Source organism: Conger conger, chromosome 8, assembly GCF_963514075.1.
Source record: "Conger conger chromosome 8, fConCon1.1, whole genome shotgun sequence".
NCBI classification, from domain to species: Eukaryota; Metazoa; Chordata; class Actinopteri; order Anguilliformes; family Congridae; genus Conger; species Conger conger.
The window spans coordinates 58132837-58160340 of NC_083767.1; the positions used below are offsets into that span (position 1 = coordinate 58132837).

A 27504-nucleotide genomic window follows, 5' to 3' on the forward strand; every position below is an offset into this window, starting at 1 on the left:
ATATACTCATATTACGGATATTATATAATAGTTAAGCTTTTTCAAATGCACTTACACAGGACAAAGGCCACTGTAATGTAAAGTTTTGACTACTTTTAAATGAATGATGGAAGTAATCATTGTTTGTTTGAACAAATGCTGAATTAATAAAATAGCTTATGCCATTCAAAAAGTAAAATGCAGCATTTTAGCAAAACCATGCCAATTGTGCAGCCAAAGTAAGATGGCTGGGTTGCTTTAAAAGAAGAGATACTCTATGTTTCTCAATTCCGTTTTAATTGTACTTTTTGCAAAGGGTCTACTACTTCAATACTTGCAGCATTCAAGTGCTACTTGTAAGTAATCCAAAGTAAAATAAGATACACAAGAAAAAAAAGAACAGTAGAATGTTTTTTAAATCGTTTTGAAATATCTAGAAAGAAATAATGATTTAATTACTTTCCTTAACAAGCCTCTATGTCAATCTTGAGATTTTCCAAACACATACAAGGAAAAGAGACGATAAACAGACACGGCTCAGAACAGCACAGAAGCAGTCACAAGAAGCTTAAGCCTTAGCTAGAAGAGAAAGAGACACAGCACTTTAATGGCTAGCGTGCAGAGGCACAGAGAGAGACAGCCTCGTGTGCTAAGAGGTACCTTGACTTTGGCCTCTGGCATTTTCACTGGGAATTCGTTGCATCTGTGTCTCCACAGAATCGTCCCAGAGGGGTCTCATGTCAAAGACGTCTTCGGGGAGTGGGAACTGCATTTCGGGAAAAGTCTCGCACTCTACGACCGAGGCGTCTAAGGTACTGCTCTCATCATCAGAGACGGCCGCCTCTTGCTCATTCTCGGCCTGTGCCAGCCTTTCCACTAACTTAGCTGCCTCATCGCTTATTTCCTCAAAAAACTCAATTGAATGCTTGTAAGCCTCAAAGAACTGCTCTTTGTTTTCTTTGGCTGGAGTGGAGGTGTGGATTGGCTGCCCATGTTTATTCAAAACTGGTAGCCTGGAGTGGAATGTCTTTGGCTTGGTGGAGGTGTCGTCACCCTCTGAGCAAGTGTTCTTTTTCGATGACTCTCCCTCGCAATAACTCTTGGCCACAGAAGACCTTTTGGATTTGGCATCCCCGGAGGGACCTGCATCTGTCTCAGACTTGCTCCTCAGTTCCACCTTTACAGGCATCTTACAGGTTTTGTCCTTTAGAGACTCTGCACGCCTGACCACTGGGTCAGCAGCAGGCTCAGGCGTAAGCGAGCTGGCTTTGACTGGTATTCTAGATTTGGACTTGGCTTCCTCCTGCTTTGAGGGGGCAGCCTTGTGAAGAGTGGCTGACGAGGGTGATGCAGATTGGGGGAGGGCTGGGGAGGCAGGCTTAATGGGGATTTTTGACACTTTTTTGCCACCAGGAAGAGGCGCTGTAGTCTCCTTAGGGAGCTCAATAACTGAATGCTGGTCTTCCGGAGAGGAGTCAGATGACTCTGCCTCCTGCTCGGAGTAAACAGACCTGGTGATGGTCGAGAAGGCAGTCTGGATGCTAGCTACCACTGGCTCTGGGGAAGAAAGGTCGACCCCTGTAGGGCTATCCCCAGTACCTTTGTCCATGTCAATTTCTGCCTCTTCCTCTACCTGGGTGTCTTTCTTTGTGGGCTTAGCCGAAGCTGAAACTCCCATTTTAATGGGGATTCGAGACTTTGCCTCTGAAATTGTGGCAGAAGTAGCTGTGCTCACCATCTGATCCTCTTCTGTCAAGGCTGATGTCTGGGAAGAGGGTTTGGTTGCATCTTTTGCCCCTTCCTGGCCTTCATCAGCCTTGATCTGCAAGGACAGATTGGTGGCAACTGTCTGTTCTGCTTCAGTGGCCTCGCCATCTTCTCTAGCCTCGTCTACAACCTCCTCTATCGGCTGCTCCCCAAGTTGGAAAAAGGCAAAGCCTTCTTCCTCATAGTTCCTCTTGGTCATGTCAATCGCACCACTTCGTGTCATCTCAAACAGCTTTCCCTCCTGGAACAAAAAAGGGTTTGATTCGCCCGTCGGTGTTCCCTCTTCTGTGGGTGTTCTCCCAGGGGTGGTGTCTGGCGTGGGGCCCTGGGACTGCCGATCCACCATTAAACCCAGGATCTTCTGCTCTTCTTCCTTCACTCGTGCCGCAAAGGCATCGTCGTCCTCCCGAATGGCGCTCCAGGGGTCAGACTCTCTCTCTACCCTGGCCGTGACCCCCTTTGACTCAGTTTTTGGGGTAAGTGCCTTCAGGTCGTCTTCTTCTTCATCTTCTTCCGTGTCATCATAAATGCAGATTTCAGGTTTGAACACATCCCGTTCCTGTCCCGCACTAACCGGGAGAGGAGAAGAAGAGGAAGTTTTATCTACGTCTGTAACCTCAAAGTGACTCAGGTGATCTCCCTTCACTTCATCCGTCACATTCTTTCCAGCCCGGCTATCTACACCTGCACGAGTCTGTGTGCCATCTGCCTCCGCAGCCTTTCCTCCCCCAGAATCCTCTTTGATTCCCCTCAGCTTTTTCAGGCACTCTTCCTTCTGTTCGTCAGTTATGTTTGCTGCCCCGTCAGTGCGGGAGGAGGTCGTGAGGGCTGACTGCGAGTGGCTCTGTTTTTTCTCAACTCGAATCTCCACAGACGGTGGCGTGTGTGACCATTCTGCGCAGTCAGTGGTAGGCCCTCTGTTGGAAACAGATTTGTCTTTTTCTACGTATGACTTATCATCTGGCTTGTCTGAAGCATGCCAGGCGGTTGAGGAATGTTCTGAGACAGATTGAGGTCCCCCCTTGGCTTCTTTTCCCCCTGCTTTGCTGCTGGTAGCTGCTTGGCAGACTTCTTCAGTCACAAAAGGGCTGTCATGCACACCTGCTGGAAAAGGAGAGGGAGGTTGTACTTTAATAATGGGTTCAACAGAAAGAGCTAATTCTGAGTCCTGTTTGGACCTGGTAAGCTCACGCTCACTCTCTGAGGCTCCCTCATTTGGGGGCTCTATGCTTATTGGCTGGAATCTATCACCTCCAGTCTCAGAAGCTACTGAGGGGTCAGAGGCTTTGATAACTTTTCTACCGTCTTGTTTACTTTTGGCATCCTGTTCCATTTCATCAAAGGTTTTAATTTTTGCAGCCATTTTAAACATCTCTTCCTCTGGGGTGAATTTCTTTTGAGGCTCGCTACTTTCGGAATCATCTTCCTCTGCATCTTCCGGGATGACGAACGGCTTTGATGGCAGTGAAAGGGTCTGAAGGTCCGGAATTTTTGGGTTGACCTCATAACTTACCTCCTCAGAGCTAGGGGTGTCTGGTGAAAGGGGACTCTTACCCGAACTTTCTATCTGGGACGTCTGCTCGAAACTGTCATCATCCACACTGCCCTCTTGGTCTCTGAGGAGCCTACTGCGTGTGGGGTCAGGGGGCAAATCAGTCTTAGTGGGCAAAAGATGTCCAGTGGCCACCCCGGACTGCTCTTCGACCGGAGGGAAGCCTGCGTTTGCTTTCTGTTCTACGGGACTGCTCTCTAATGAGTCACGACAGGGGGACTCCTTTGTGGGGCTCGGTTCGATGGAGTCAGGGGTTTTATGGGAGGAGTTATCGTCCATGAGCGGACTATCTTCCAAAGAGTCCTTGTGACTTATCGGCAGAGAATCGTCGGCTAAGGGGCTGAGGGCCTCGGAATCTTGCTGTCTGATGGGTAGGTCTAACGTACCGTGGCTGTACGCGGTTGCTTTCTCGGCCATCGAGCAAGCGGACGCCGGCGATGCCGGACCATCTACAGCTACCTCATCACTAACGAAGGTGTCTACAGTGTGAGGGATCCTCTTTGAGAGCAACTGGGCTTTAGGCAGATTACGGGAAGCTGAAACACTTTCACTGTCAACATGCTCATCCCCAAAGAATATCGCCTCACCCTTGAATCCGGACACAGACTCACTTGTGCTCTGATCATCCGGCTCGTCCGTGGGGGAGGTGGGCAGGGTCATTTCCGTCGAACGATCACCATCAATCCCAGAGTCTCTGGTAGTGGATTCCATGGCTACGCTTTCAGACTTATCTTTGGGGGCACTGTCCTTCACCTCCCCCTCCTTCTGTTGAGTTGTAAGCACCTCAGCCCTCTCATCACATTTTGCATGCAGAGCCGCTGCATTTTTTGCCGCCCTCTCAATTATCGGCTGGTCAGTCTTCTTGGGTGAGAAGACTAGGCCTTCGGGACTCGTTTCTGGGGTCTCTGCTAAGCCTTCATGCTTGTAGCTCTCCTCTGAGCTCAACTGAGGGGTACCGTCACCTAAACTGATGCTGGGGGAGTCGGCGGCTCCCTCATGCTTGAGGCTGTCAGAACTGTCATCAAGGGCGCCATTCTGAACGCCACGGTCAGGGAGAAATGCCTCTTCTTTGGCCACGTCAGGCGACAAGACAATGGAGAGGCCTGGCTGTGTGGCAAGGTCAGAGTCTGCAGCTGCTGAGGTGCAAACTTCCTGCCCTCCGACTGAAGTCTTCCTAAACTGCTGATATTCAGTGTTGTCTTCTAGCTCTGCTTTTATTTCTGCACTAAAGTCAGTGGAGTGCTTCCTGTCCGGGCTGATTTGCAAGTCTCTCTCTTTGCACGATTTGTCCTGCCCTTGGGCGTCCAAGGATATCTCCTGTGTCTGAGAATATAGAGTTGTCGTGGTTTGTGTGATTGTTTTGGCATGAACGGAATGGGATTTGGCGGTGCGTGTATGCGAGGTCTCTGTTTTAGATGTGGGCACCTTGTGCTCAAAAAGGCCTGACTTTCTCTTTGACGGGTCCTGCCCTGTCTGGAAAGCTCTCATAAGTTCTCGCACAGACATAGTCTCTTCCAGCCTCTCGGATTCAGTTTTGGGTGACTTGGGTGGAGCTGCTTGGACTTTAGGACTTTCTTTAACAGGGATAGATGACTTTCTCCCAATGCTCACATGGGAGGGTTTACTAGACCCTGTTTTCTTTTGGCCCTTTTCTTCCTCTTCAACTTTCTGCTGAAGGGCTTTTACTTTGTCTTTTATGGACCCTGTTTTGTTTCGACCCTTTTCCTCCTCTTCCACTTTCTGCTGAAGGGCTTTTACTTTGTCTTTGATGGACCCAATGGGAGTCTCCTCCACTACTGGTGACACAGGTGCCTGGGCACCAGTTGCAGGGGCACTCAGGAGGACATCCCCATCGAGTGACTCCTCTGAGCTTGTTCTATCCATGCCCGCTTCGCCTGCTTGTTTCCTGTCCTTCAGCTTCCGCCGAGCTGGCTTTCTGATTTCACCAGGGAGTACTGTCGTATCTTGCGTCAATACTTTTTCCCTATCCCTACTCACAATAACCTCACTGAATGTCTCTTTGACCAGATCTTCCTGTGTAGCATGACCAGCAGCCTCCGGTACGTCTACAAGGTATTCCTTCAGGTCTCTGCTCAGGTGTGTGACCATGCCAGACATGTCCTTCCCCATCTTTGGCTGGGAAGCACCTCTGTCAATTTTAACTTCCTGCAACAAGGGTTCCTGAACTTCAAGTGAGGCCATTGTTTTGGCCTCTTTGATTTCGGAGTCAGAGAGAACAACCCATTCTTCATCCTTCTTGACAGACTGCTTTACTGCTGCCCCTGTTTCTTTTGTTTCTGCCTCTGCCATCACTCCACTTCTCAGTATCTTGCTGACTTTCTCCAAATCCTCTTTCACCTTCTCCACTATTTCAAAAGGTTCCCCGGGCTCCTCCTCTACCCCTTTCTCAAGTCCACGCCCTTCCACTGGGCTCGATTTCTCTGTTGAGTCGGTCGTGAGGATGGCCGTCATTTTTATCAGGTCCTGTTTCATCTCAGACACCTCTGAGAGCAAGTCCGGGCTAGCAAGGGCAGGGGAGTCTCTAATCAAGTGTGTTTTCAGGACGGACGTTTCTGTAGATTCAGTATCTTCATCATCTTCCCATTTTGAAAAGGACAATTAAAAGGGAAAAAAAATCAAATAATGGAAATCAAGGGAAACAGAGATTGGAGAAATGAGATCAGAACAGGAACAGTACAAGATTTCAGGTTCAAAGGGTGGCGAGAGAATATCAACCACAAAAGGAGCTGGGGAGGTAGGGTAGGTATGACCCTGGAATATCAAAGGCAGGACAGCAGCGAAGCCAAGCGAACAAAAGAAAAAATGGGAAGGACATGAACAGGAAATAACTTGCTTATCCACAAATTGTACATCCATACATATGGCACAAAGGATGAATAAAGACGAAACAATAAAAAGAGGAAACAAAAGGAAAATCAGAAACCCACAAACCAACGAACACAACAGAACAGAGACACACAGTGGAAACAAACACCGGTAGACATCTCAAGATTGTTCAAGATGTAAAGTAAGAGGGTCATGTCTAACAAAGAGAAAAATAAAACAATCTTGACAAGCAATCTAAATAATGTTTTATTTTTCCTCTAAAAGACATCCAGTGACAGCATATTGTCATTAAATGGTTTACAGCACTCTGCTAGAGGAGAGGTCAAAGAGGGGTCTCTTCTTCTATTTCTATGGCAACCACGGGAGTCTAACTCAGCTGCAAACTAGCATTTTAGCTAAAGGAAGGATCCAAATCTAAAGTACATCTACAGCACTCTATGAATAGGAGTGTGGTCCACTTACACTACTTCTATAGGAACAGAAGAAAACTCCACTAATTGTAAATATTCATAAAGCAGAAGAAAATAAATAGGAAATGGAAAAACAGCACAAACTAGCATTTTAACTAAAGGAAGGATCTAAAGATTATCTACAGTACACTATGAAAGAGAGTGTGGTCTGCTTCCCCTACTTCTACTGACACAGAAAAAAACCCACACCTTGTAAATATGCATAAAACAGAAGAAAATGAATAGTAAATGAATAGTAAAAAAAAACATAAGGAGAGGAATAAATTAAATCAAGTTAAATGTGAATGAATTTTTTTTTTTGTCAAGCACTCATACGTTGTAAGCGCACAGAAAAAACACACAGAGACACACAAACGTACAAATTAACAACACAAGTAAGCCAAGTTATTTCCATGCAAAGCAAAAGGATCTGTATTGGCATGCAGTGTCAGGCAAGAAATAGTGAGGTAGCAAGGAAATTTAGAAGGAAATTAAAAGAGGAATAAATTAAGTCCAGAAGAAACCAGAATAGTAACAAAAGGAGGAATTATCTAAATATCAGCAAACCATACTGTGGTGAGTTACGTATATTTATTCCTGAAATTAACTAACTAACTAACTAACTAATACAGGGAGTGGACTTGAAGTGAAGAATGCCCAAAACAGCATATACACAGTCTTAAGCAGTATGTAATAACATACACAGATTAATTCCTATATATACAGCTACTGATCTGCGTATAATGATATATATGTATGACTGTAAAGTACTTGGGCCTACACAATCTTTAATTGTGACTTAAATTTAAGTCTGAATTTTGCATACAATACACTACTGTACTCATCTACATTAAAGGGATCTAAAGGAGGCAGAGGGGCCATATTTCACGCAACGGGAGGGAATGATGGTGAGGGAAAGGGGGGGGAGGGGGTTTGTATTCTAAGAGAAATTGTGCATAATTACAGGTAAGTGGCAAAACATTTGATATTCTGGGAAAAAAAAAAAATTCAGATTTTGTGTAAACCTCACCACATTATGAATGGCTTTGTGCATGGGTGGACAGTATTCCTTTTGAGACCACTCTGAGGTGACGTTTTGCACACTGTATTAGAAGGCACCACAAGAGGATACTGTCCATTCTTTTTGGAGAGGCATGAAAATGTGACAGATTTATGCCACAATGGGAGCATAACCTTGCAGTGGGGATGGGTTTTTTTTGGTTTGTTGTTGTTGTCAAAGTTGGTTGTTGTTGTTGATGAGACAAACATGGAGAACTTAAAGGGCTTGGAAAAATAAGCACATCAGCACAGCTCTCAGGGATTACACTGAAAGGTCCACACCCTGGTTGATGTTATCAAATCACAGTCCATTAGTTAACTACCACAGCAAACAGATTTCATGACGTCATTACGCTTGGTTATGAGTCTAATGTTTTAATTTCAAACAAACTTCACGCAAGTTAGTTGTTAAAAGTTGCTAAGTTACTGGTATTATAGTATTTCGTTCTACAATATTCATTAAAAAGTGCAATCTTACATTTGTCATGTGTCCTGCTGGTCTGCAAGAAAGGAATTCAGAATAATACCCACTGTTAAATCATATCAATCATCCTCTACATGATGTGACAAAAATGTAAATCAGCACCGGAATAATCAAATGCAACACACGATACATACTGTATGAATACATCAATGAATCAATGAAACCTGAGAATATGACTTGACCTGTCACGAAAAAATGAATGAATACACTCTATGCCCGGCCTCACCAACTGAAAATGATCAAATTTCACAAAACAAGGATGTTTTCAAACGACAAAACAAATCATGTGAGATAATCTAAAGAGTATAAATGTTTCCACCAGAACGACAAATGATTGTCAAAGATGAAAAACAGAGTCAGCGATGTTCCTCATGTTGGGGTTATACACACTCTTCTTCCTAGCGGCAATGCTACAGGAACATTTAAAACAAAACTGGACCAAGAAGATCGTTGGAACCACACTGATTGGCCCATAAACCAGTATAAACCAGTGACCTGAGTATAGACCAGCCTGGCACCAATTCTAATGACCAATTATCGATGTTCAGGTTTAGAAACCCTAAATACAATGTACAGTGACACGTCTAGAATGTTTTTTTGTTTTTTTTAAATGGATTTCACACAAAAGGAGAAAAATATCCTACAACTGGAGGGGGGTGGGCAGCCACAAAGAGAACCACATTTTACTTAGGTGGGGGTAAGGGGGAAGAGAGAGGTGTTAGAGGAGGGGAAAAAGTGGCACAAGGTTACCTCTTCATCAGGCTCTTGATCTGAATCGGAATCCTTAGCGAGCGCAAGCAGCAAGGAGGGAAAGGAGGAAGAAAGAGCAGGCAAAGCAAGGTTACCATGGCAACAGAGCAGAGCTGGAAAAAGCCAGATTGGCTCGGTGCATTGTGGGAGGGTGGGGTGTGTGGGGGGGGGAGACAAGTTAAAAGTCAAGTCTAAAAATGGAAGAATATCCTCTTTGTTATATATATTCTTTTTTTCATGTCACATCCCGCCTTAACAGAAGCCATGAAATTATTGTATACTTAATACACCTTAGCGATAACGTGAAATAACAGTGTCCGAGAAAGGCACGCTGCACAGCTGCACAGTAAACCCCAAATTGAAACAGGATTATGGATCGCTTGCAAATTAAGTTCAACAGTATTAATTTGGTGTGTGTTACTGAATGAGGGCATCGAGAGCTAGACGTACAGTCCTTACCTTTGAGTGTGAAGGTAGGGTGATGTTCAGGTTACAGATGGCGTTCTGGGCCAGGCTTCTGTAGGATCTAGGCTCCTTCATGAAGGACAAGCGGCCGCAAGGCTCCTGGGTGTTGTCTCGAACCTAGATCAGGAATTGTAATTGTTCGCTGGCTTTGCTTTTAAATGTACACGCCTGCTTGAACTGAGTGTTACTGCATGTTAAAAATGATCGCCATGAAAACATTCATATGCACTTCATCTGGGAGGAAAACCAGGTGCAAAAAGTGAACACTTATGTCCATTTCAAATGATTATTTGCTCAAATTAATCTACGTGTAATGTTTAACTAGACTGTAAATTATGTATTACACGTTAAATCCCAGTTGTGTTGAAAAGCACACTACATCCTTGGTCATTTATTGGTGAAAAGTGCAATGTACATTGTAGCAACTCCTTACAATAGGGGCAGAGCCCGTGTGACCAAGCACTTACTTTAATGAAGAGGGCAAGTCTGTTTTCCTTGAACGCAAAGAAACTGAAGAGGTGGTGTTGTCCGCTTTTGGTCAGGGGAACTAGGTTCCCGAAGCAGTCTGCGTAAATGGGCTTCCCCTCAAGGACCTGCAGATGGGGAGTACCTTGGTGCCATTTCAACTCTCGAACAAAGTATGTGAAATCCAGGACAGAATGCCAACACACTTGCTCATAGCTTAACTTCCTAGAATCAGAATCGGACCCCTGATGTTATGATACGAGCATTGTTCTGTGCATTGTTCTCGACGGAAATTTGCTGACTGAAATAATTTGGGCGACTATCGTGAATTACTGCGCCCACTACATCAACAGATCCACACAGTGTACAACAGAGAGCAGAGAATACGCAGGGCCTTCCCAGCATCTGTGATCTCTGACAAAAGGACGAAATACAGGATAGCTACGGTAATAGCCATATAATTCATTCATATGAATTTCACCCTGTTGCCAACTCTAACCAAGCCCCTGACTTCCCTAAACTCCTACTGGGACTGGGTCTACCCACTCCTGCCCCACACTGTCCCCTGCCCTATCTAAGCCCTTCTACTACCATCAGTCTCCTCTCCCTGTTTTACCCCCATACACCTGCCCCCTCCCTATTTTACCCTCACACACCTGCCCTCTCCCTGTTTTACCCCCACACACCTGCCCTCTCCCTGTTTTACCCCCACACACCTGCCCTCTCCCTGTTTTACCCCCACACACCTGCCCTCTCCCTGTTTTACCCCCATATACCTGCCCTCTCCCTGTTTTACCCCCACACATCTGCCCTCTCCCTGTTTTACCCGCACACACCTGCCCCCTCCCAGGTCTCACCTCCACATCTCGGCTACGGGCCACCTCAGTGAAGTTCTCCTGCTGCTCCAAGGTCTTGTCCATCTTATCGTCCGTCATGCAGAAGCACCGTAGCCGGGCCTCGATCGGGTCATGCGTTTTGGCAAATATGACAAATTTGGCCATGTAGGGGACACATATGATCTCCCGATAAACTTGCGTGGAGAAATTGACCGACTCCTGGATCTGTCGACAGTCTATGAGCCAGAACCTGCATGCAGACAGGCGAGTTCACACAAATGAATCCATACAGCAGGCACAAGACATCAACAGTGACATCAAAGACAGACAAGCTTCTTTTAAGAAAAAATAATATAAAATGCGTTGCCTGAGAAATGCTGAGTTATTTTAAGTCTGGGAGTCTGGGTTTTTTGGCAGTCTGTGTCTGGGAGCTGGCATGAGCCTGGGACCTTCTTGAGGAGGTGGACTTACCTTGCAGACACATTTGTGGTAAAGGACACGCAGTCGTTGATGAACGTAAGGGGAGTGGTTCCTGTTATGTCCTCCCATTGAGCCGGCGTAGTTCCACCTGAAGAATGGAAATGGCGTTTTAGAGGATTTTTGATTTTGTGTATTTTGGCAAAAACAAACACAAACCTTCCTTACCCCTCCATTATCTTAGTCCAAGTACAGTACACTGAAGTTATTAAAGTGCAGAGCATTACACATGACCCTTGCGATGCATCAACTTGCAATGTACTAAAAAAAGCACATAAGCCCTTCTAAGATCAGGTAAAATGGTATGACTCTGTTTTGATAGACCTCTAACATAGTCCACCTCTTGACAGTCAATCATTGAAACCAAAAGTTTTTCATTAGGTTTATGACTTTTGGTTTTGCTGATGGATCAAAGGTTTTAATATCACCCAGCTATAGCAGAACAGGCTAATAGTGAGTTGGGGGTCCAGTGAGGAACATACAATGGAAACCAATGGAACCAAAGCTCACTGTTATTTGAGTGAAGTAGACGAGGCTCACCGGTGATGCTACACAGCAGGCGCAGGGTGGGCGTGTCTCCGCCGAAGCCGTTCACCGCCGCGTCCGCGGAGTTCTTTGGTACGGGGATCGTCATGGTGATGGGCTTGTGAAACTTCCTCCTCCTGGGCTCCAGGGTGACGATCGGACTGAACGTCGCCTTGTTGCCCAGGATCTTCCTCACCAGGTCAACGTTCATTGGCTGGGCCTGGGTGCGGGGGCGTGACACAGGGAAGGGACTGAGAAACACTGCCCTCGCTTTCGACTTCTACCCATCTTTCAGGCCATGCTCTGTATCTCCTAATGTCCGACTATACGTGCTAAATAGATCGTTTTTACTGCATGTATAAACATTGTCCCTCATAAAAGAACGTATCATACATTTATCACACTTCTATCATACAAGTTTGTAAACGCATTTACAAACTTCAGACAACTGTCCTAAATGAAGATTAGGCAAGGCTCTTGTTTACATGACTCTTGCGCCAGGTCAGCACCACTCGTAAATGTTATTCCTATCTACTTTAAGGAAAAATAGAATTCTAAATAAGAGAAAATTGGTTGAATGTTCTCTTAAATCATTCATTTCAAGACATTTAAGTGTTTTAAGAACAAATCTGTTCGTATGAGGGGTTCTTGCATGAGGCGTATTGGTGGGATAATGATTGCCACCCATAATAGGCACAATACTCAAGACCCTTGTTTTTTCCTGGTGCTTACAGACGGTCTTACAGATGATATCTCCCTATTGGGAGAGACTGTGAAAATGCGTGAGAGCACCATGCTACACACGTTAGCGAATAACAAACGGGTACCTGCAGGCCCACTCGGATCCTCTTGGTGAGCGCGCCTTCCGGGAACACCGCCTGGACCTGCGGGACAACGGTGCTGCTCAGCACGCCGCCCTCCGGCCCAATCAGGTTGCTATCCTGCTTGATCCGAGACACCACCGCAAAGTACTGTGGGAAGTCTCGGGTGATGATGCGGCAGATGCGTTTCTTCTCCAGCTCCTCTGGAGGGTCCAGTTCTGAGTCAAGAAAATAAGGAATCACACTAAATATACAAAGAACAAGATAGAACACAATAATACATAATATGTTCTTCATACTGGCTTTAGTCAAGTGACAAGTTCTTCTGGAAGAGGCCATGGCTGTGTCTCAACTGGTCCACTTGTTCCCTATATGACAGACTTACTAGTGTGGCAGCCATTTGCCACACCCTCGTTAGTCCACAGGGAACAAGGGGGCCATTGGAGACATAGCCAAACCTTACTGATATAGTTATAAATTGCAGGACATCATGCATTTTGATGATGCCACGGAGCTGCAGAGTCAGTGGTCTGCGGTGTCAGTGGTCTGCGGTGTCAGTGGTCTGTGGAGTCAGTGGTCTGTGGTGTCAGTGGTCTGTGGTGTCAGTGGTCTGTGGTGTCAGTAGTCTGCGGTGTCAGTGGTCTGCGGTGTCAGTGGTCTGCAGAGTCAGTGGTCTGTGGTGTCAGTGGTCTGCGGCTTCAGTGGTATGCGGTGTCAGTGGTCTGCGGTGTCAGTGGTCTGGGGAGTCAGTGGTCTGTGGTGTCAGTGGTCTGTGGAGTCAGTGGTCTGTGGTGTCAGTGGTCTGTGGTGTCAGTAGTCTGCAGCTTCAGTGGTCTGCGGTGTCAGTGGTCTGCGGTGTCAGTGGTCTGTGGAGTCAGTGGTCTGTGGTGTCAGTGGTCTGTGGTGTCAGTGGTCTGTGGAGTCAGTGGTCTGTGGTGTCAGTGGTCTATGGTGTCAGTGGTCTGCGGTGTCAGTGGTCTGCGGAGTCAGTGGTCTGTGGTGTCAGTGGTCTGTGGCTTCAGTGGTCTGTGGTGTCCGTGTGGCCTGTTGGAGGGCTCACCCTCGTCCATGCCGTTGAGTATCTCGTTGAGCTCCTCCTCTGTGTGCTCACAGTGGTGCTCCTTCCAGCTCTCCCCAGTTTCGCTTCGGAGGATCACCAGCTCCCTCTCCTTCCCCCGCAGAGCAGCGAAGTGAGGGATCTCCACGATCACGGGCCTATCATGCCAGGACAGGGACGCAGTGACCACCTCGCCCCGCACAATGCCCACGCCACCCCGCCCAGCCCCAATACCCATACACCTGTGGTGGTAAGGCCTGAGACACTGTCCAGCCTGCTAGAGAGGAGCTGGTGTGGTGTAGTGTGTGTGTTCAGTATGTGTGAACATACAGTATGTTCTTTACTCTACCAAGCAAAGGCTAGAACTCCAGTCTATTGTGCAAGGCTTCTCAAATTTCCATTACATTGAAATGAAATGGTTTTGATTTCCTTGAGAAGAATCAAATCAACTATGGCCAACAAGTTACTCTGACTGCCAAACCTATTGAGCTTAATCATGGTAGTACTGTGTATTTAATCCTGGTTAAGATTGTGTCAGGCATTACCACACCTTGACGTGAAGAGGAACATATGGTTCATGTGCCAATGTCTATGGAAATGTCATGCTAAACAAAAACTTACTAAGAAAACAAATAAACGAAATCAATCAAAATCATGAGGTGAACAGACCACGCATTGCACTAAACACACAAAAGCAAGAGGCAAAGGGCACTGGGTACTGGACAGACAAACAACTACCGTCTTTTGCTTCTTTTTTTAAAAAAAGGGGTAAGAGGGGGGGAAACGGCACGGACACGCACATACGAGACAGCACACGCAAGCACACACACATTACAGAGGGTAAAGGAGGGCATGAGACCAGCATCCATGGATTGTTTCATATGTGTCTCTCCTACCCAAGGAATTTTGTCCCCGGTGGCCCCAGCTGAAGGATTCGGCTAACCAAACTTTCGCCCTCGTTAAGAGGGGGCGGAGCAGTGGGGAGGTGCAGTTTACTGAACGAATCCAAAGCAGCAGTAGGGGAAGAAGAGCATAAATGACTCCATTTTGTGTTTTTGTTTTTAAATACCCCCATCCCCCTCGACTACAACCCCACAAAAAAACCCACCCCTCGGGCAACACAGATCGAGCACAGCAAGGGAGAAGAGGAGAGAAAAGGTTAGATTCAGCCCTTTCAGCCAATGGGCTGAGGAAAAAAAACAAGAACAAATCTGACTCAACAGCAGCAACGATATTAGCCCTGGACAAGTGAGGCTCAGGAGAGAGTTGAGCTTTCACATGGTTTCAATGAAAACTGATACAGACCAACCAAAGTGCTTTGTCAAGGTATTTGACTGGCTGAAAATCAGTCATCGATAGCAAGAATAGCTCAACTCCTCAAGTAGACTTTTAACTGGAATAAGATTAGGTTTTTTTCAGTACAAGAAATAGGACATTGTGGTCATTTTAACAAAGCAAATCCTGCTAATGTCAAAAAAGACCAGTTGAAAATATAGGCATTTAACCCAAGACAGTTTTGAAATGGTAACTCCAGCCATTCCTCGCTGTGCTACAGTAACATAAACAAATCAACCATGGAGGAGATTTCTAAGTGGACTTCCACTTAAAACGGTCCCGTTAAGGGGGTCAGAGTCACACTGGGGCTCTTGCCGTGATCGGAGAGGAGTCGTAAAACAGACACAGATGTCCCCTCAGAAGTAGCAGGAGTAGAGACAGCCTTTAGCGATGGGACATGTGAGGGATGGTGGCAGCGGGGATGAAGGGGGGAGATCTTATGGGTTATCGGAGATTATTAGTAAGAGGATCATTGGTTGGGTGCTATGAGTGTAGCTGAGACTTATCTAGTGCACAAATCCTATAATGCAATGGGAAATCATGATCATTCTGGAACATCGCTCAGGGTAGTGTAGCCTTCTGGGGACGGGGGGGGAAGGGACTGGGACATGGGATTCCAGGTGTACACCACATACTGTATCTAAAAAAAAGCACTGGAACGTTTAATTCGAGGCAAGCCTGTCCAAGATCTAACATGCAGGGACTTGCAGCTGGCCTTAAGCTATTAATAGTGTAGGCTCTGAACTCAGTGTTGGGACAACAGCTGGAAAAACCCAAAAATAAAGACAATCTTTCATAACCTCTCTTTCTCAATCCAAAAGAAAGTCAAAGAAATGGAGAGCAAAGAGGAAATGCACCTCTTCTGCCACCCTTATATACTGTAGAATTGCAGCCATGTTGCCATAGTGATATCCACAGATAAATTAAATGTGAGAAACATTTGGCTGGATTCTGAAACCCGGATGGAACTGGTGAGAGCTCTCTAGGCTTGGAGTGCGTCTGTTCAGAGTACATCATTATGACACAGTGTTCTTTAATGCTTTTGTCAAGGCATTGAAGAACAAATAATCAAAGTTTAACACTATGTGACCTGAAAGGGAATTCTGGCGACCTTTTTTTCCCTTCATTGTTTTAATGAGAGCATTTAAAGCATCTCTGGCCAATTAAAAAAAAAAAGATAACGCAGATAACGACGCTGATTTTCAGACGTCTGGACTCTCTGGAATACGATTCCACACGTAGGCTAGCACGTACATGCTTCAGCAAGCCGCTATAACGCATTGCTCTTTTTAAAATAACTGAACAATTATTTTAAATCTGCATGGAAACAACATTACTATCACAGCTGAAATAGCTTTCAATGGACACGCAGTTCAATACACAAATCTGCAGTACACGAGGCTACCAGAGATGCCATATTTTGCATCTCTATACCAACATATAGAATATAACCTGAAGATTCAGCCATACCCCTATGCCCATACTTCCTGGTTTTCATTATTACTCTTAATGAATCAATTAGAGCAGTTTCTTACACCGTTAACTCACCTCACCTGGTTACCTGGGTCTCAACAGGGTGCTTATTTTAAGGTGAAAACAAAAAGCAGCGGCCCCAGTAGCGCTCCAGGACCAGGGTTGGGGACCACTGCTCTATCTACACTAGCACCTGCCTCGTTCTGTCTCTCTCTCTCACGCTACCATCTCTCCTCCCTCTCTCTCTCTCTCTCTCTCTCTGCCTCCCTCTCTCTCTCTGCCCTTCCTCAGAGCGTTCTCTTACCCGAGGAACTGCGCTCCAGACGGCCCCACCTCGATGAGCCTGCTGGCCAGGCCCTCGCCCTCCACCATGGGGGGCATGGTGGCCAGGCGGTGCCGTTTCACCAGGCGGCAGGTGACGCGGGTCGGGGCGCTGCACTTCCGCGGCGGGATGATGATGCGCAGGCCGTTGTGACGACACCCTCGCATGGCCCCGCCCCTCGCGTCCACCATGAAGCTGACCAGGAAGCTGCCGGACACACCGCGCACACACACACACACACGTTAAACGTATTCCCTCGCTCACTGTACAGTAGAGGAGAGGGCACATCCTGTCGGAGTGGGGGGGGGCTATTAGTCGTGACTAGCAAAGGGGTAACAGAAAAGCAAGAGGGTTATTACCACGCACGAATGTGGATCGGACCTCGGTACTTCACTAAAGGTGCTGTGGTACAGTGCTGACCCTAGCCTTTGAGGGGGCCCCCCAACCCAACACTAATAAGTAATACTTACAGCGTATTTTAGAATACTTAGAGGGCTCCTTAGCGATTACGGGGTGGGGCCCAATGTCACTTATTGGGTTGAGCTGGCTCTGCTGTGGTGTGTGATACTAACTTCAGCTCAACAAAATTAAACAATATTCAGTACCTAATTAGAAAAAAATGCAAAGTATTCTAATTATTCCTAAACTCAAAAACAGAGAACAGTCACTGAAAATGGAGGCCAAAATGTGCATCTTCGATAAAGGATAAACCCACCTTTTCATTTCGGACAGGTCGTGAACATTGCATATTGGAATGGGGCCTGATTAAGTTATTTCCTAATAAAACAAACAGGAGCCCTCATGCAGAAACACAAGTTAAAAAAAGCACAGAGGCACCTCGGGAACATGCGCTGAGATACAACCATGGTGCCCCCCAGGGTTGGATCACACCTTCTCATCGACAGGTTATGGTGGAAACACAAGCCAACATGCAAACACACACCATGTCAGATTGTGAACCTTATTGTCTAAGAACCACATAGACCAATAAACAGCACACACCACTCAGTAGTTATGGGAAATGAAGGTTTCCTGAACCCTGGTATGGGTTGAGCTTCCACATGCTGTCAGTAATTGACTCAAATGAACCATCCAAAAAAAAAAAAAAAAAAAACTGCTAAAAACAAAGAATGGTTCATATCAGTGAGTCACTGATAACATATGAATGCCCCGCAAATCTTGGTTCATGGAAACCTTGATCTCTCAACAATTTAACTTAGTCCCAGATAATATGTGGTAGTTATCTGTGAAAGAGGAACAATATGAACACGATCACTGGACTCAACCACAATATCAAAAAATGACCTGTGAGTTGTGACGAATGAACACCGTACAAGACACGTATGGATGCAGGTCTGATTCTTCAATGCCGCCGACATGAGACCGATAACCATTCTCTCTACAAGACCCCCCCAGTCAGTCTCCGATTGGCCGAGGTGTCTCAAACACCTCCCCGAGGGCGTGTTCGGGGTGCGATTGGCAGGCCTTGTCATTCACATGCCAAACAGGCAGAGCAGCATGTAAGCACATTAAGACGTCTCCCGGGGAAATGTGTACATGGCCGGCTGTGGATGTGCCCACTCCTTTAGGCTTAGCGTTCAGTGTTTAGGCACCGTTACCCAAAGGAGGAAGGGGATAAGGCAGAGAATGCAAAAGCACTCTTCAGTTAGTGTTGATGCCTCGCAGGACAGGAGTTTTGATTTTCGCTCGAGGTGCTTCTGGGCTCTTTCAGGTGTCAACCGGTGGAGAACCTTCAACCTCTACATTTTCTCAGATATAGAGAATGAGGCGAGGTCGACAGCAGCATGTTATCTTCAGCATATGGCACTGCCTGGTGGTACCAGTCTTTACATTGCAGAGCAGAACCACTGAGGTAGGGGGATTCTGAGACATATACAGGTGTGATCCCTGCTGAAAAAAACAGCTCAAGCTAGGTTCTGAAACAGCTGGTAGCTGGTTGTCCAGTTCAGACCAGCTCCCAGCTGAACAAGGTTTAGCTGGTTGACCAGTTCAGACCAGCTCCCAGCTAGACAAGGTTTACCTGGTTGACCAGTTCAGACCAGCTCCCAGCTGAACAAGGTTTAGTTGGTTGACCAGTTCAGAACCAGCTCCCAGTTAGACACGGTTTACCTGGTTGACCAGTTCAGACCAGCTCCCAGCTTGACATGGTCTGACCAGTTCAAACTATGCTTTGAAACAGCCGGTAGTTGGCCAGTCATGCTGCCAACACTAGCTGATTGACTAGTTCATACCTAGCAAGAACATGACCAGCTTATGACCAGCTGGGCCATGCTGGTTGACTAGCTCATACCCAACTAGATCAGCTTATGACCAACTTGACCAGCTCAATTTTCGAGCAGGTCAAGCTGGCATATCTGGATTTTACAGCAGGTATAGCATCCTTTTTTTTAGTCCCATTTGGAATCTATAACCATAGTTCCCCCTCTGAGAGGCATGGCTGTAACCCTGGTGATTTTGGATGGAAGTGCTTTTTTCTTTTTTTCTTTTTTTGACATAAGGTATTTTGGCAGGAGCCCAGAAGCAGAGCAAGCGGGAGGGTTACAGAGAGAACCCGCCATTGGGTCAGAACACCGAGAGGAGGCGGAGGAGGAGGAGGAGGAAGAGGATGATGAAAAGGGGAAAGAAGAGAGGCCAAGGTGCAGTGCATCACCTGCTGTTGTCATGATCATGGCACGGAGAGGATCGGCTGAAAACAGAACAGAAACCCAGTAAGAGAGTCAGGACAGGGGGAACGATAGGGAGAGAAAGAGAGAGAAGAGACAGAGAGAATGAGAGGGAGATAAGCTGAGAGATAGATAAAGATAGAAAAAAAGAGACAGTATAATTTGTATCCCGCCGGAAGAAATGTGTGTGTCGATGGATGGATGACACCCCCAGCAAAGGTGGCTTGGCCGGGTGTGCTAATATAAACACGCTACTGTATAAAGCTGTCTTTGAATTGCTTATATGTTAGAACTAATTCAGCAGTCATAAAAAGCCACTAGGTAAGAGAGGCGCTGCCGGTGGGTGCTATTCACAGGAAAAATAAGACCACTACACTACATTAACAGTGTCAATCCTGACAAAGGGCTATGTGTCCATCACTTCAGTGGGCACTGTCTGACACGGGTGCTTTCCTGTGATGTGAATGGGGTTTTATAGAGTCAGGAGTGAGGATAGGCTATTCTTCAAGACCCTCCTCCCTAGGCAAAAAAAAACCAAAACAAAACCATGTGACTCTAGCTGAGATACTCAATTCCAGCCCTCGAGGCCAGTAGTACTGCTGATTTTCAATCTTCCCCTCTAATCGGGACTGATATAAACATGGGACACCAGGTAAGATAAATCTATGGCCAATCAGTTGCATTATTCAATAAGTTACATCATTATATAAGCAGTATCAGGTAGAAGAGAAAACAAGCTGTACTACTGGCATCAAGGGCCAGATTTGAGTGACCCTGCTGTTGCGGACCAAAGCCTTCTCTTGGTATAGAACCCCCACTACTGAAAACCAACAGTAAACAGTAAGCAGAGACACACACTTTTACAAAGCAAGATTGATGGATTTCCTTTGTTATTGTTACATACTCGTTGTTATATAAAACAATATTATGATATTATTTTTATTATTATACTGTTTTCGCTATTTGAACATTGGAAGACATTGTTTCGAGTTAGACATAGCAGCAGTGGTAAAACTATAAGAAAAATATAAACTATATGATTTAAAGGCATGTGACTATAGCCCATGTTCATTAGTCTTTTACACACAAAGATGATTGTAGCAATTACTGTAGGACTACAACGCGGTTATAATTATATACTTAAAATTCTGCAAATAACACAATTCTAGCCAAGACTCTACCTGGTCCAGTTGCCTAATTTATGTCACTAATGTGACCTTAAAAAGGGTCCTGCTGGGTAAGAGGGTGGCAATACAGTTAGTGTTAGTGAGTGAAAGCTGGGTTTATGTCGGAAGTTGGGAGACTCCTTTACTGAGCTGCTCGGGCATATTGCGATTAAATGCAAACCAGGTCTCTGCTCAGAGCGAGGGCCGGGTAAAGGTTTGAATTTAAAACGCTGCAGCGAAAAAAAAAAAACTGAAAAAAAGAAGGAAACAGCCAGGGTTTTAGTAGCGGTTAACGTTAGAAGGCGAGGGAGCGCATGTCATTCCAAGAGATAACTGAAGTAGCCGCACTGGGTACCCGTGTGTGTGTGTGTGTGTGTGTGTGTGTGTGTGTGTGTGCTTATGTGTGTGTGTGTACATGATAGTACCTACCCAGAGTGTAAGGGGCTGGATGATAGGGCCACATTGTCCAGGTTCACAGTGCCCCAGCTCAGACGGTATGAATCCTTCTCAATTTCCCTGGAAAGAGCTGACATCTGGTAAAAGACAAGGACCGGCTTGTTCAGACCTGAACGTGGCTGATGGTCATTTATGCACAGGATTTTCATGAAATGAGCACTTTATTATACACCACTGAAAGTACCTTAGATCTGCAGTCTCTTACAGAGCATAGCACATCGTAGTACATTAATACATTCACTGGAGGAACATGAAATGATTAACCTCAACATAATAACAGACACAATGTCTCCCACAATACAACACTATTCACTAACCTGAGACAGTGAGTATCTCTGATAAGGTCAATACAGGTGAGTCACTGACAGTGACTCGAGTCAGTGCAGGTGAATCTATGACAGTGACTCGAGTCAGTGCAGGTCAGTACAGGTGAGTCACTGACAGTGCTCGAGTCAGTACAGGTGAGTCTCTGACAGTGACTCGAGTCAGTGCAGGTCAGTGCAGGTGAGTCACTGAGAGTGACTCGAGTCAGTGCAGGTCAGTACAGGTGAGTCACTGACAGTGCTCGAGTCAGTACAGGTGAGTCTCTGACAGTGACTCGAGTCAGTGCAGGTCAGTGCAGGTGAGTCACTGAGAGTGACTCGCGTCAGTGCAGGTCAGTACAGGTGAGTCACTGAGAGTGCTCGAGTCAGTACAGGTGAGTCTCTGACAGTGACTCGAGTCAGTGCTGGTCAGTACAGGTGAGTCTCTGACAGTGACTCCAGTCAGTACAGGTGAGTCACTGACAGTGCTCGAGTCAGTGCAGGTGAATCTATGACAGTGACTCGAGTCAGTGCAGGTGAATCTATGACAGTGACTCCAGTCAGTACAGGTGAGTCACTGACAGTGCTCGAGTCAGTGCAGGTGAGTCTCTGACAGTGACTCGAGTCAGTGCAGGTGAATCTATGACAGTGACGAGAGTCAGTGCAGGTCAGTACAGGTGAGTCTCTGACAGTGCTCGAGTCAGTGCAGGTGAGTCACTGACAGTGCTCGAGTCAGTGCAGGTGAGTCTCTGACAGTGACAGGCAGTATAGCTGTCCTTACGTGGTGGCTGGAGATCATCTCCTCCAGCATGGCGCCCTCCTTCGGGGAGTAGTACCCGCGGTGGGTGGGAGTGTGGGACCTGTCAGAACTGAAAAACAGCAGGCTGGTGGGTTGGAGGTATGGCCGCAGAAAGCAGAAACATCGGAGCGACAGATGAAGGTGAGGGGACGAAAGGGTGGAGAAATGAAAGGGGGAGTGCAGCAAGGAGAGTGAGGGAGTGAGGGAGAGATGGAGAGAAACTAAAAGAGGGTGGCGGGAAGATGGAGGAAGGGAAAAGCTATGCCCATCAGGCCAGTGCAGTGAGCTGGCTCCAGCCCTTCCCTGCCTGACACAGGGGACCCTGTCTGCACTGAGAGTAGTCATATTCACACCCGCTCCATTATTCATTCAGAGCTGAAGGAAAATGAAGAGCTGGTCAGAAGCCACATCTCTACACACAGCAGATTGAGCTAGCACAGACTTGAGTTAGAGGAAGACACTCTCAGTGACAGAAACTGTCCATCCCTGGCTGATACTAGACCTACAGTAATTATGTGTGGCCCTGCAGGGCTATGCCAGCCACATACAGTGCTGATTTGAAGATTTGGGGGGCCCATCCATGCACCGGAACAGCACCTTTAACAGAGCCACCCAGTAGCAGCCCTATCGGGCTTTTTGATTGGCTGATCGTTTATACATTATCTCAGTTTTGGAGCCTTGTAAGTGAATCTCTGAAGCCATGATTGGCTGTAGATGGTCACATGGTGAGGAGGAAGTACTGTGCAGTTCTGGCATCGGAAAGTGTAGAAATTGAGAATGGGCGGGGCACTAGTCTCTGTGGGAATGGGGAATGTGCATTCAGAGAAACAAAATGGGGGAAATGTGCACAGACAAAAGTACCTGTACACAATAATGTACTGAAATAATGCCATGACACGCTAAACACATACATAAACCAAATGACAAAGAATTTGAGTTTGTAAAGTAAAGTGAAGTAAAGTTTGTAAAGTATGAACAATGCTTTATAGTAAGACATGAACCCATTGACATCCACTTTCAGAATCATTTTTACTATCAGTTTTCCCCAGAAATAAAAGGCATAATTGCATAATCTACACAGAACTAAGCTGGTGGACTTGTGTTATTGTGAAAAAAAGAAAAAAGAAAGGAACGTCACTAAAGTACTGACGCAGAACACTTTATTTCTACAGTACATACCTGTGCATGCGACTACAGTGGGGGTGGAGATAAGGGACAGAACAAATGGAACAGTTAGAGGGAACAGACACCGCTGTTACAGCCCACATCTTTCACACACTTCCTTCCACAAGGACAGAGAATAGCAGCACAATCAAATATCACACACACACACACACACACACACGCATGAACACACAAACACAAGCACAATGAATTATGTACACACTGGTTTGATTTGCTGAATGATATCGCTATAAGTGCCTTCTACTATCTTCCATACACCATCCTTTTACAGCAAATATGTGATTCATCAGGTAAGAAGTAGGTCACTGTTGGCTTTTTCCTTTAAACAAGCCAAGACTGGTAGACTTTAAGGGCTGACAAACTAGCATAAAGTCAATTCAGCACTGTATAAACAGGCCTACTGTATTAAAGGTCTCTAGTTTACACGTCATTTGGCTGACGCTTCTATCCAAAGTGAAGTACAGTTGATATGACTAAGCAGGAGACTATCCTCCCCTGGAGCAATGCAGGGTTAAGGGGCCTTGCTCAAGTCACGTTACCCCAGTCACCACCACTATACAGGCCGCCCTAGTAGTAGAAGAACCACCACACACACAGACATTCCGGCAGGTTCCGTACCTGTCTGAGCGGCCCCCCTCCAGGCTGAAGCGCAGGTAGTTCATCCCGTCCAGGTACTGTCCGGGCAGGGAGTCGTCTCCCAGCTCCTTCAGGTCCTCCGGCCTCAGGTACTCCCCTCCGTCTCCCGTCATGGTGTCGTCACCTGCAGGAGGACCGGGGTCAGGTGACGCGTGTCGGCAAACGGGGCAGCACCACCCTCAGAGCCACCAGCCCAGAACTGCTGCCAGTCAGGCACGGAGCGCACGCACACACACACACACACACACACACACAAAACACTACCGAGGGCGTGGTGCGTACACACATTGTACGTAACTGAATGTGTGGCTTGAACAAGGATTCACAATACACATACTGCCAACGACCGTTTCCGTAACACCCAAAGCACCGACACGCGGGAAAAGAACTGAATGCGCACAAACTTTTTAGAATAATATCACGTTTAGAATCTCCTTTATCCTGGTCTCGGTCACTGCTAGGCAGTATTTACTGTGCGCACTGGGTACTGGGATTTCACTGAGCTTCTTTCTCATCCACTGCTGCTCATGAATTCAGAGGCAGGCTTGGATGAAGAGCTGAAGCTCAGGCCGGGACTGGATTTGGGGGTTTAAAAATAGGTTTAAAAATATGAGCTCAGAGCATGGTGGATTGGGAGCCGTGCAGGTTAAACACAGCCCTAAGGACTGTCCTGAAGTTCCAAGCCTTCCAAAGTTAAGTGCTCACTTCAGCCAAAATATGCCATTACCAGCTGTACCTCAGGGTAGTGCTTAAACGCACAGAGTGTTTTTAACAGCGTCTCTACAGAACTCCTTGCATAACAGCCAAAATCAATATGCATTACATCGGGTGTCCATCATCACCAAAAGAACTTCTGAACCACCGGAGGGGTGAGCACACAGTCCATGCAGACCAGGGGCTCACACAGAACACGTCTTATGGTTTCACGACTGACAAGGTGCAAATCCGTCATACCGCCGTTTACCGATCAGGAAATGCACACACACGAGCAATAGACAGGGCAGAGAACAGAGCTGAATCTCAGCCATTCCAATGTGAAGCAAAGGTCCACGGCACACGTGATCACACCATCCTCATCTTCATCTTCCTCCTCCAACACAGGGGTGTTTTTTTTTTTTAAAGCATATAGCGCCAAGCTCAGACACTGAGGAGGTCCCCAGTGGTTGCGTGCGTGAAAGCGTGTGCATGGAAGTGCTACAGCTGCCATTGCCACTATAATACAGCAGGGGGCAGTGTCACTACTTGGACGGTAAGCAAGGAGGTCCAAAAGAGATACAGGGGTGACATACTGTACATAGATAGTGAAGATCTGGTGCCAAGAGTACAATGGCTGCCTGAAAACAGAAAAGTAAAGAAAGAAAATGATAAAACAAAGGAAAAACAAAACTAACAAGACCTGACAAGAGAGGAGACTGGATTATGTAGAGTAAGGTCCATAAGTATTTGGACAACGACACCATTTTAAAGGGCTGTAATTTCCACACAATTTGCTCCATATGGATGCACAACCCTCACACTGTCACACTTTCATTTCAGGGTATATACATCCGTATGAACTGAACTATGTAGGAATTACACCCCAAATACATATGGACACTGTACATTGTACATTGTACATAGCCAATGACTGCTATAATTAGCATAATTAAATATTACGACCTCTTGACTGAAAAACAAAAAGATCGAAGTGCCCAGGCATGTTTATGAAGAATTTATACAGCGAATATAAAGGCCTTCTACTTTGCGTTTTCCATAAAGGAATAAACAGGGTACATCAGAGTGTCATCCTGCTCCGATTCACTTAAAAACATTGTTCAGGAACATCTGCTCTGGAACAGATAACTGAAAGGGACAGGTGGAGAAATTCTCAAATGCACCATTAGTGTATCGAAGAATACAAATCAAGAAAAACGAAAAGAGATGTAGGCGATTTCAAAATGAAGAACCGGCGGTGGACTGCGTGCAGCATGCGGAAGGGCAGCTTGCAAACAGGGGCACCTCCTCACACACCTCCCAAACAGCAAGGGAAAATTAATCTAGGCTGGTTTACACTCCGTCGACTGAAACCACAGAGTGTTCATGAACGTTATAATGTTACCCGACATTGACTATGGTTGTTGTTTAACATAAAATATATGCATATATATTTTTGAAGTATAAACTGTCACTGCGACCACAAATTTGCAGTGCAGTGCAGTTGTCAAACAGCACATTATGAAGCAAAATAATTTTACAATTCATTAGGTATGGGAGGGAGGGGTAATCAGTGGTCAGAGCCCCTGAAATCAGACAAGGACATATAAAGTGGGTAATGGGACATGGTGGGGCTGATTAAGCTGGCTTTTCTTGCAGGAATAACTATCAAGAGCATCAAAAAAAATCCTTCAAAATGATCACTGTGCTTCACAATCTAACTGAACTCACAGTGTGATGTGCATATGCACACACATGTAACAGTACAAAACGCAAAATAACGTTTCACACAGGCGCGCACATATGCACACACGCACAAACACACGTACACAAACACACATGCTCACACACACACACACACACACATACACACCTTCATTCCACCAGGGGGAAGTTGTTAACACACCAGAAGTTGGTATTAAAGTCCAGGCCTAGTGGGGCTTCAGCTTTCTAAACTCCACCGTCCTGGAGACCGGCTCCCCAGCACCTCGGTCGTTGACCGACTGTTATGCGTTCTCACTGAACGCAGAATCCTCACGCCATCTCTCATGCTGTTAGGTATTAATTTGGATTTTTTTAAAAACCAGGCTTTGTACCTTCCAGATCCGTCAAGTCATCGGCGAGCAGATCGCCGTCAGTCGTTCTGAGAACTGCAGAGCATACGGCGTGACATATCCATAAACTCTGTGACGTAATAATATTCAAACTGCCCTGCCGATTGGCCGCCATGGAAGATAAGAGTGGACTGTATGCTCTGCGAAGGGATTGACCAATGGTAAGCCTTCGCCCTTCAGCTCATACAAGTATGTATTTACTGGCGTTGACACCAAAGATGCCATCACAGGACGCCTCCTCTTTTGACCTTTCGGTTGTGACACGTGACTCCTCGTGTGTACGATGACCTTAGAAAGCACTACATAGTCCAAAGAGACCTCGAGAAACACAAGTTCCCACAATTCATCGCTAGAATTGCGGCCCAGGTTTGAAATGAGGAGAGTGACTGTAAACTGGCTCGGTGTATAGTGACGGACTCACCTTCCTCGTCCGAAACGTCCAAGACTTCGGTCATGGTTTCTGGCACATTGAGCTTGTGTTTCTCTGTCACCGTCTGCTTGGGGACAAAGACACACATGTCATGCACACACACACACAGACACACACACAGAAATGCACAAGCAAATACACACACATGCACCGGACGTTTGAAGTACTTTGAAGCCACAAACTGTCAGCGCCAGCTGGACCAACATCAGTAAAGCACTCCACTGATCTACAGATCTTTTCACTCATACACACTCAATCATGGCATATTTCTGTAAATGATTTTCACGTTCGTGTTTCTTCTTACAATGCAGGGTCCGGTCAAACAAAACCAGAAAATTGTGAAAAATATGGAATTATTCATGGAACACTTCATTAT

General features: G+C 46.2%; 1 protein-coding gene across 15 annotated transcripts in view; it reads right to left on the minus strand.

The window, feature by feature from the left end:
* ank2b (ankyrin 2b, neuronal) overlaps window positions 1–27504 on the minus strand; it is a 223267-nt gene that overhangs the window by 23481 nt on the left and 172282 nt on the right. For 5 of the 15 annotated variants that reach the window (XM_061251032.1, XM_061251022.1, XM_061251024.1 and 2 more), the window contains 17 exons: window positions 27120–27195; window positions 26681–26734; window positions 25181–25225; window positions 23874–24015; window positions 22053–22140; window positions 20943–21046; window positions 19335–19370; window positions 16646–16870; window positions 13537–13691; window positions 12483–12694; window positions 11671–11875; window positions 11125–11221; window positions 10675–10903; window positions 9820–9945; window positions 9347–9469; window positions 8888–8920; window positions 8132–8153 (listed from right to left, as the gene is read on the minus strand). In XM_061251032.1, the coding sequence (XP_061107016.1) occupies window positions 8132–8153; window positions 8888–8920; window positions 9347–9469; window positions 9820–9945; window positions 10675–10903; window positions 11125–11221; window positions 11671–11875; window positions 12483–12694; window positions 13537–13691; window positions 16646–16870; window positions 19335–19370; window positions 20943–21046; window positions 22053–22140; window positions 23874–24015; window positions 25181–25225; window positions 26681–26734; window positions 27120–27195 (1972 nt within the window). The remainder of the gene's footprint in view (window positions 1–8131; window positions 8154–8887; window positions 8921–9346; window positions 9470–9819; window positions 9946–10674; window positions 10904–11124; window positions 11222–11670; window positions 11876–12482; window positions 12695–13536; window positions 13692–16645; window positions 16871–19334; window positions 19371–20942; window positions 21047–22052; window positions 22141–23873; window positions 24016–25180; window positions 25226–26680; window positions 26735–27119; window positions 27196–27504) is intronic. The other 10 variants (XM_061251033.1, XM_061251037.1, XM_061251023.1 and 7 more) reach the window with 9 other exon arrangements.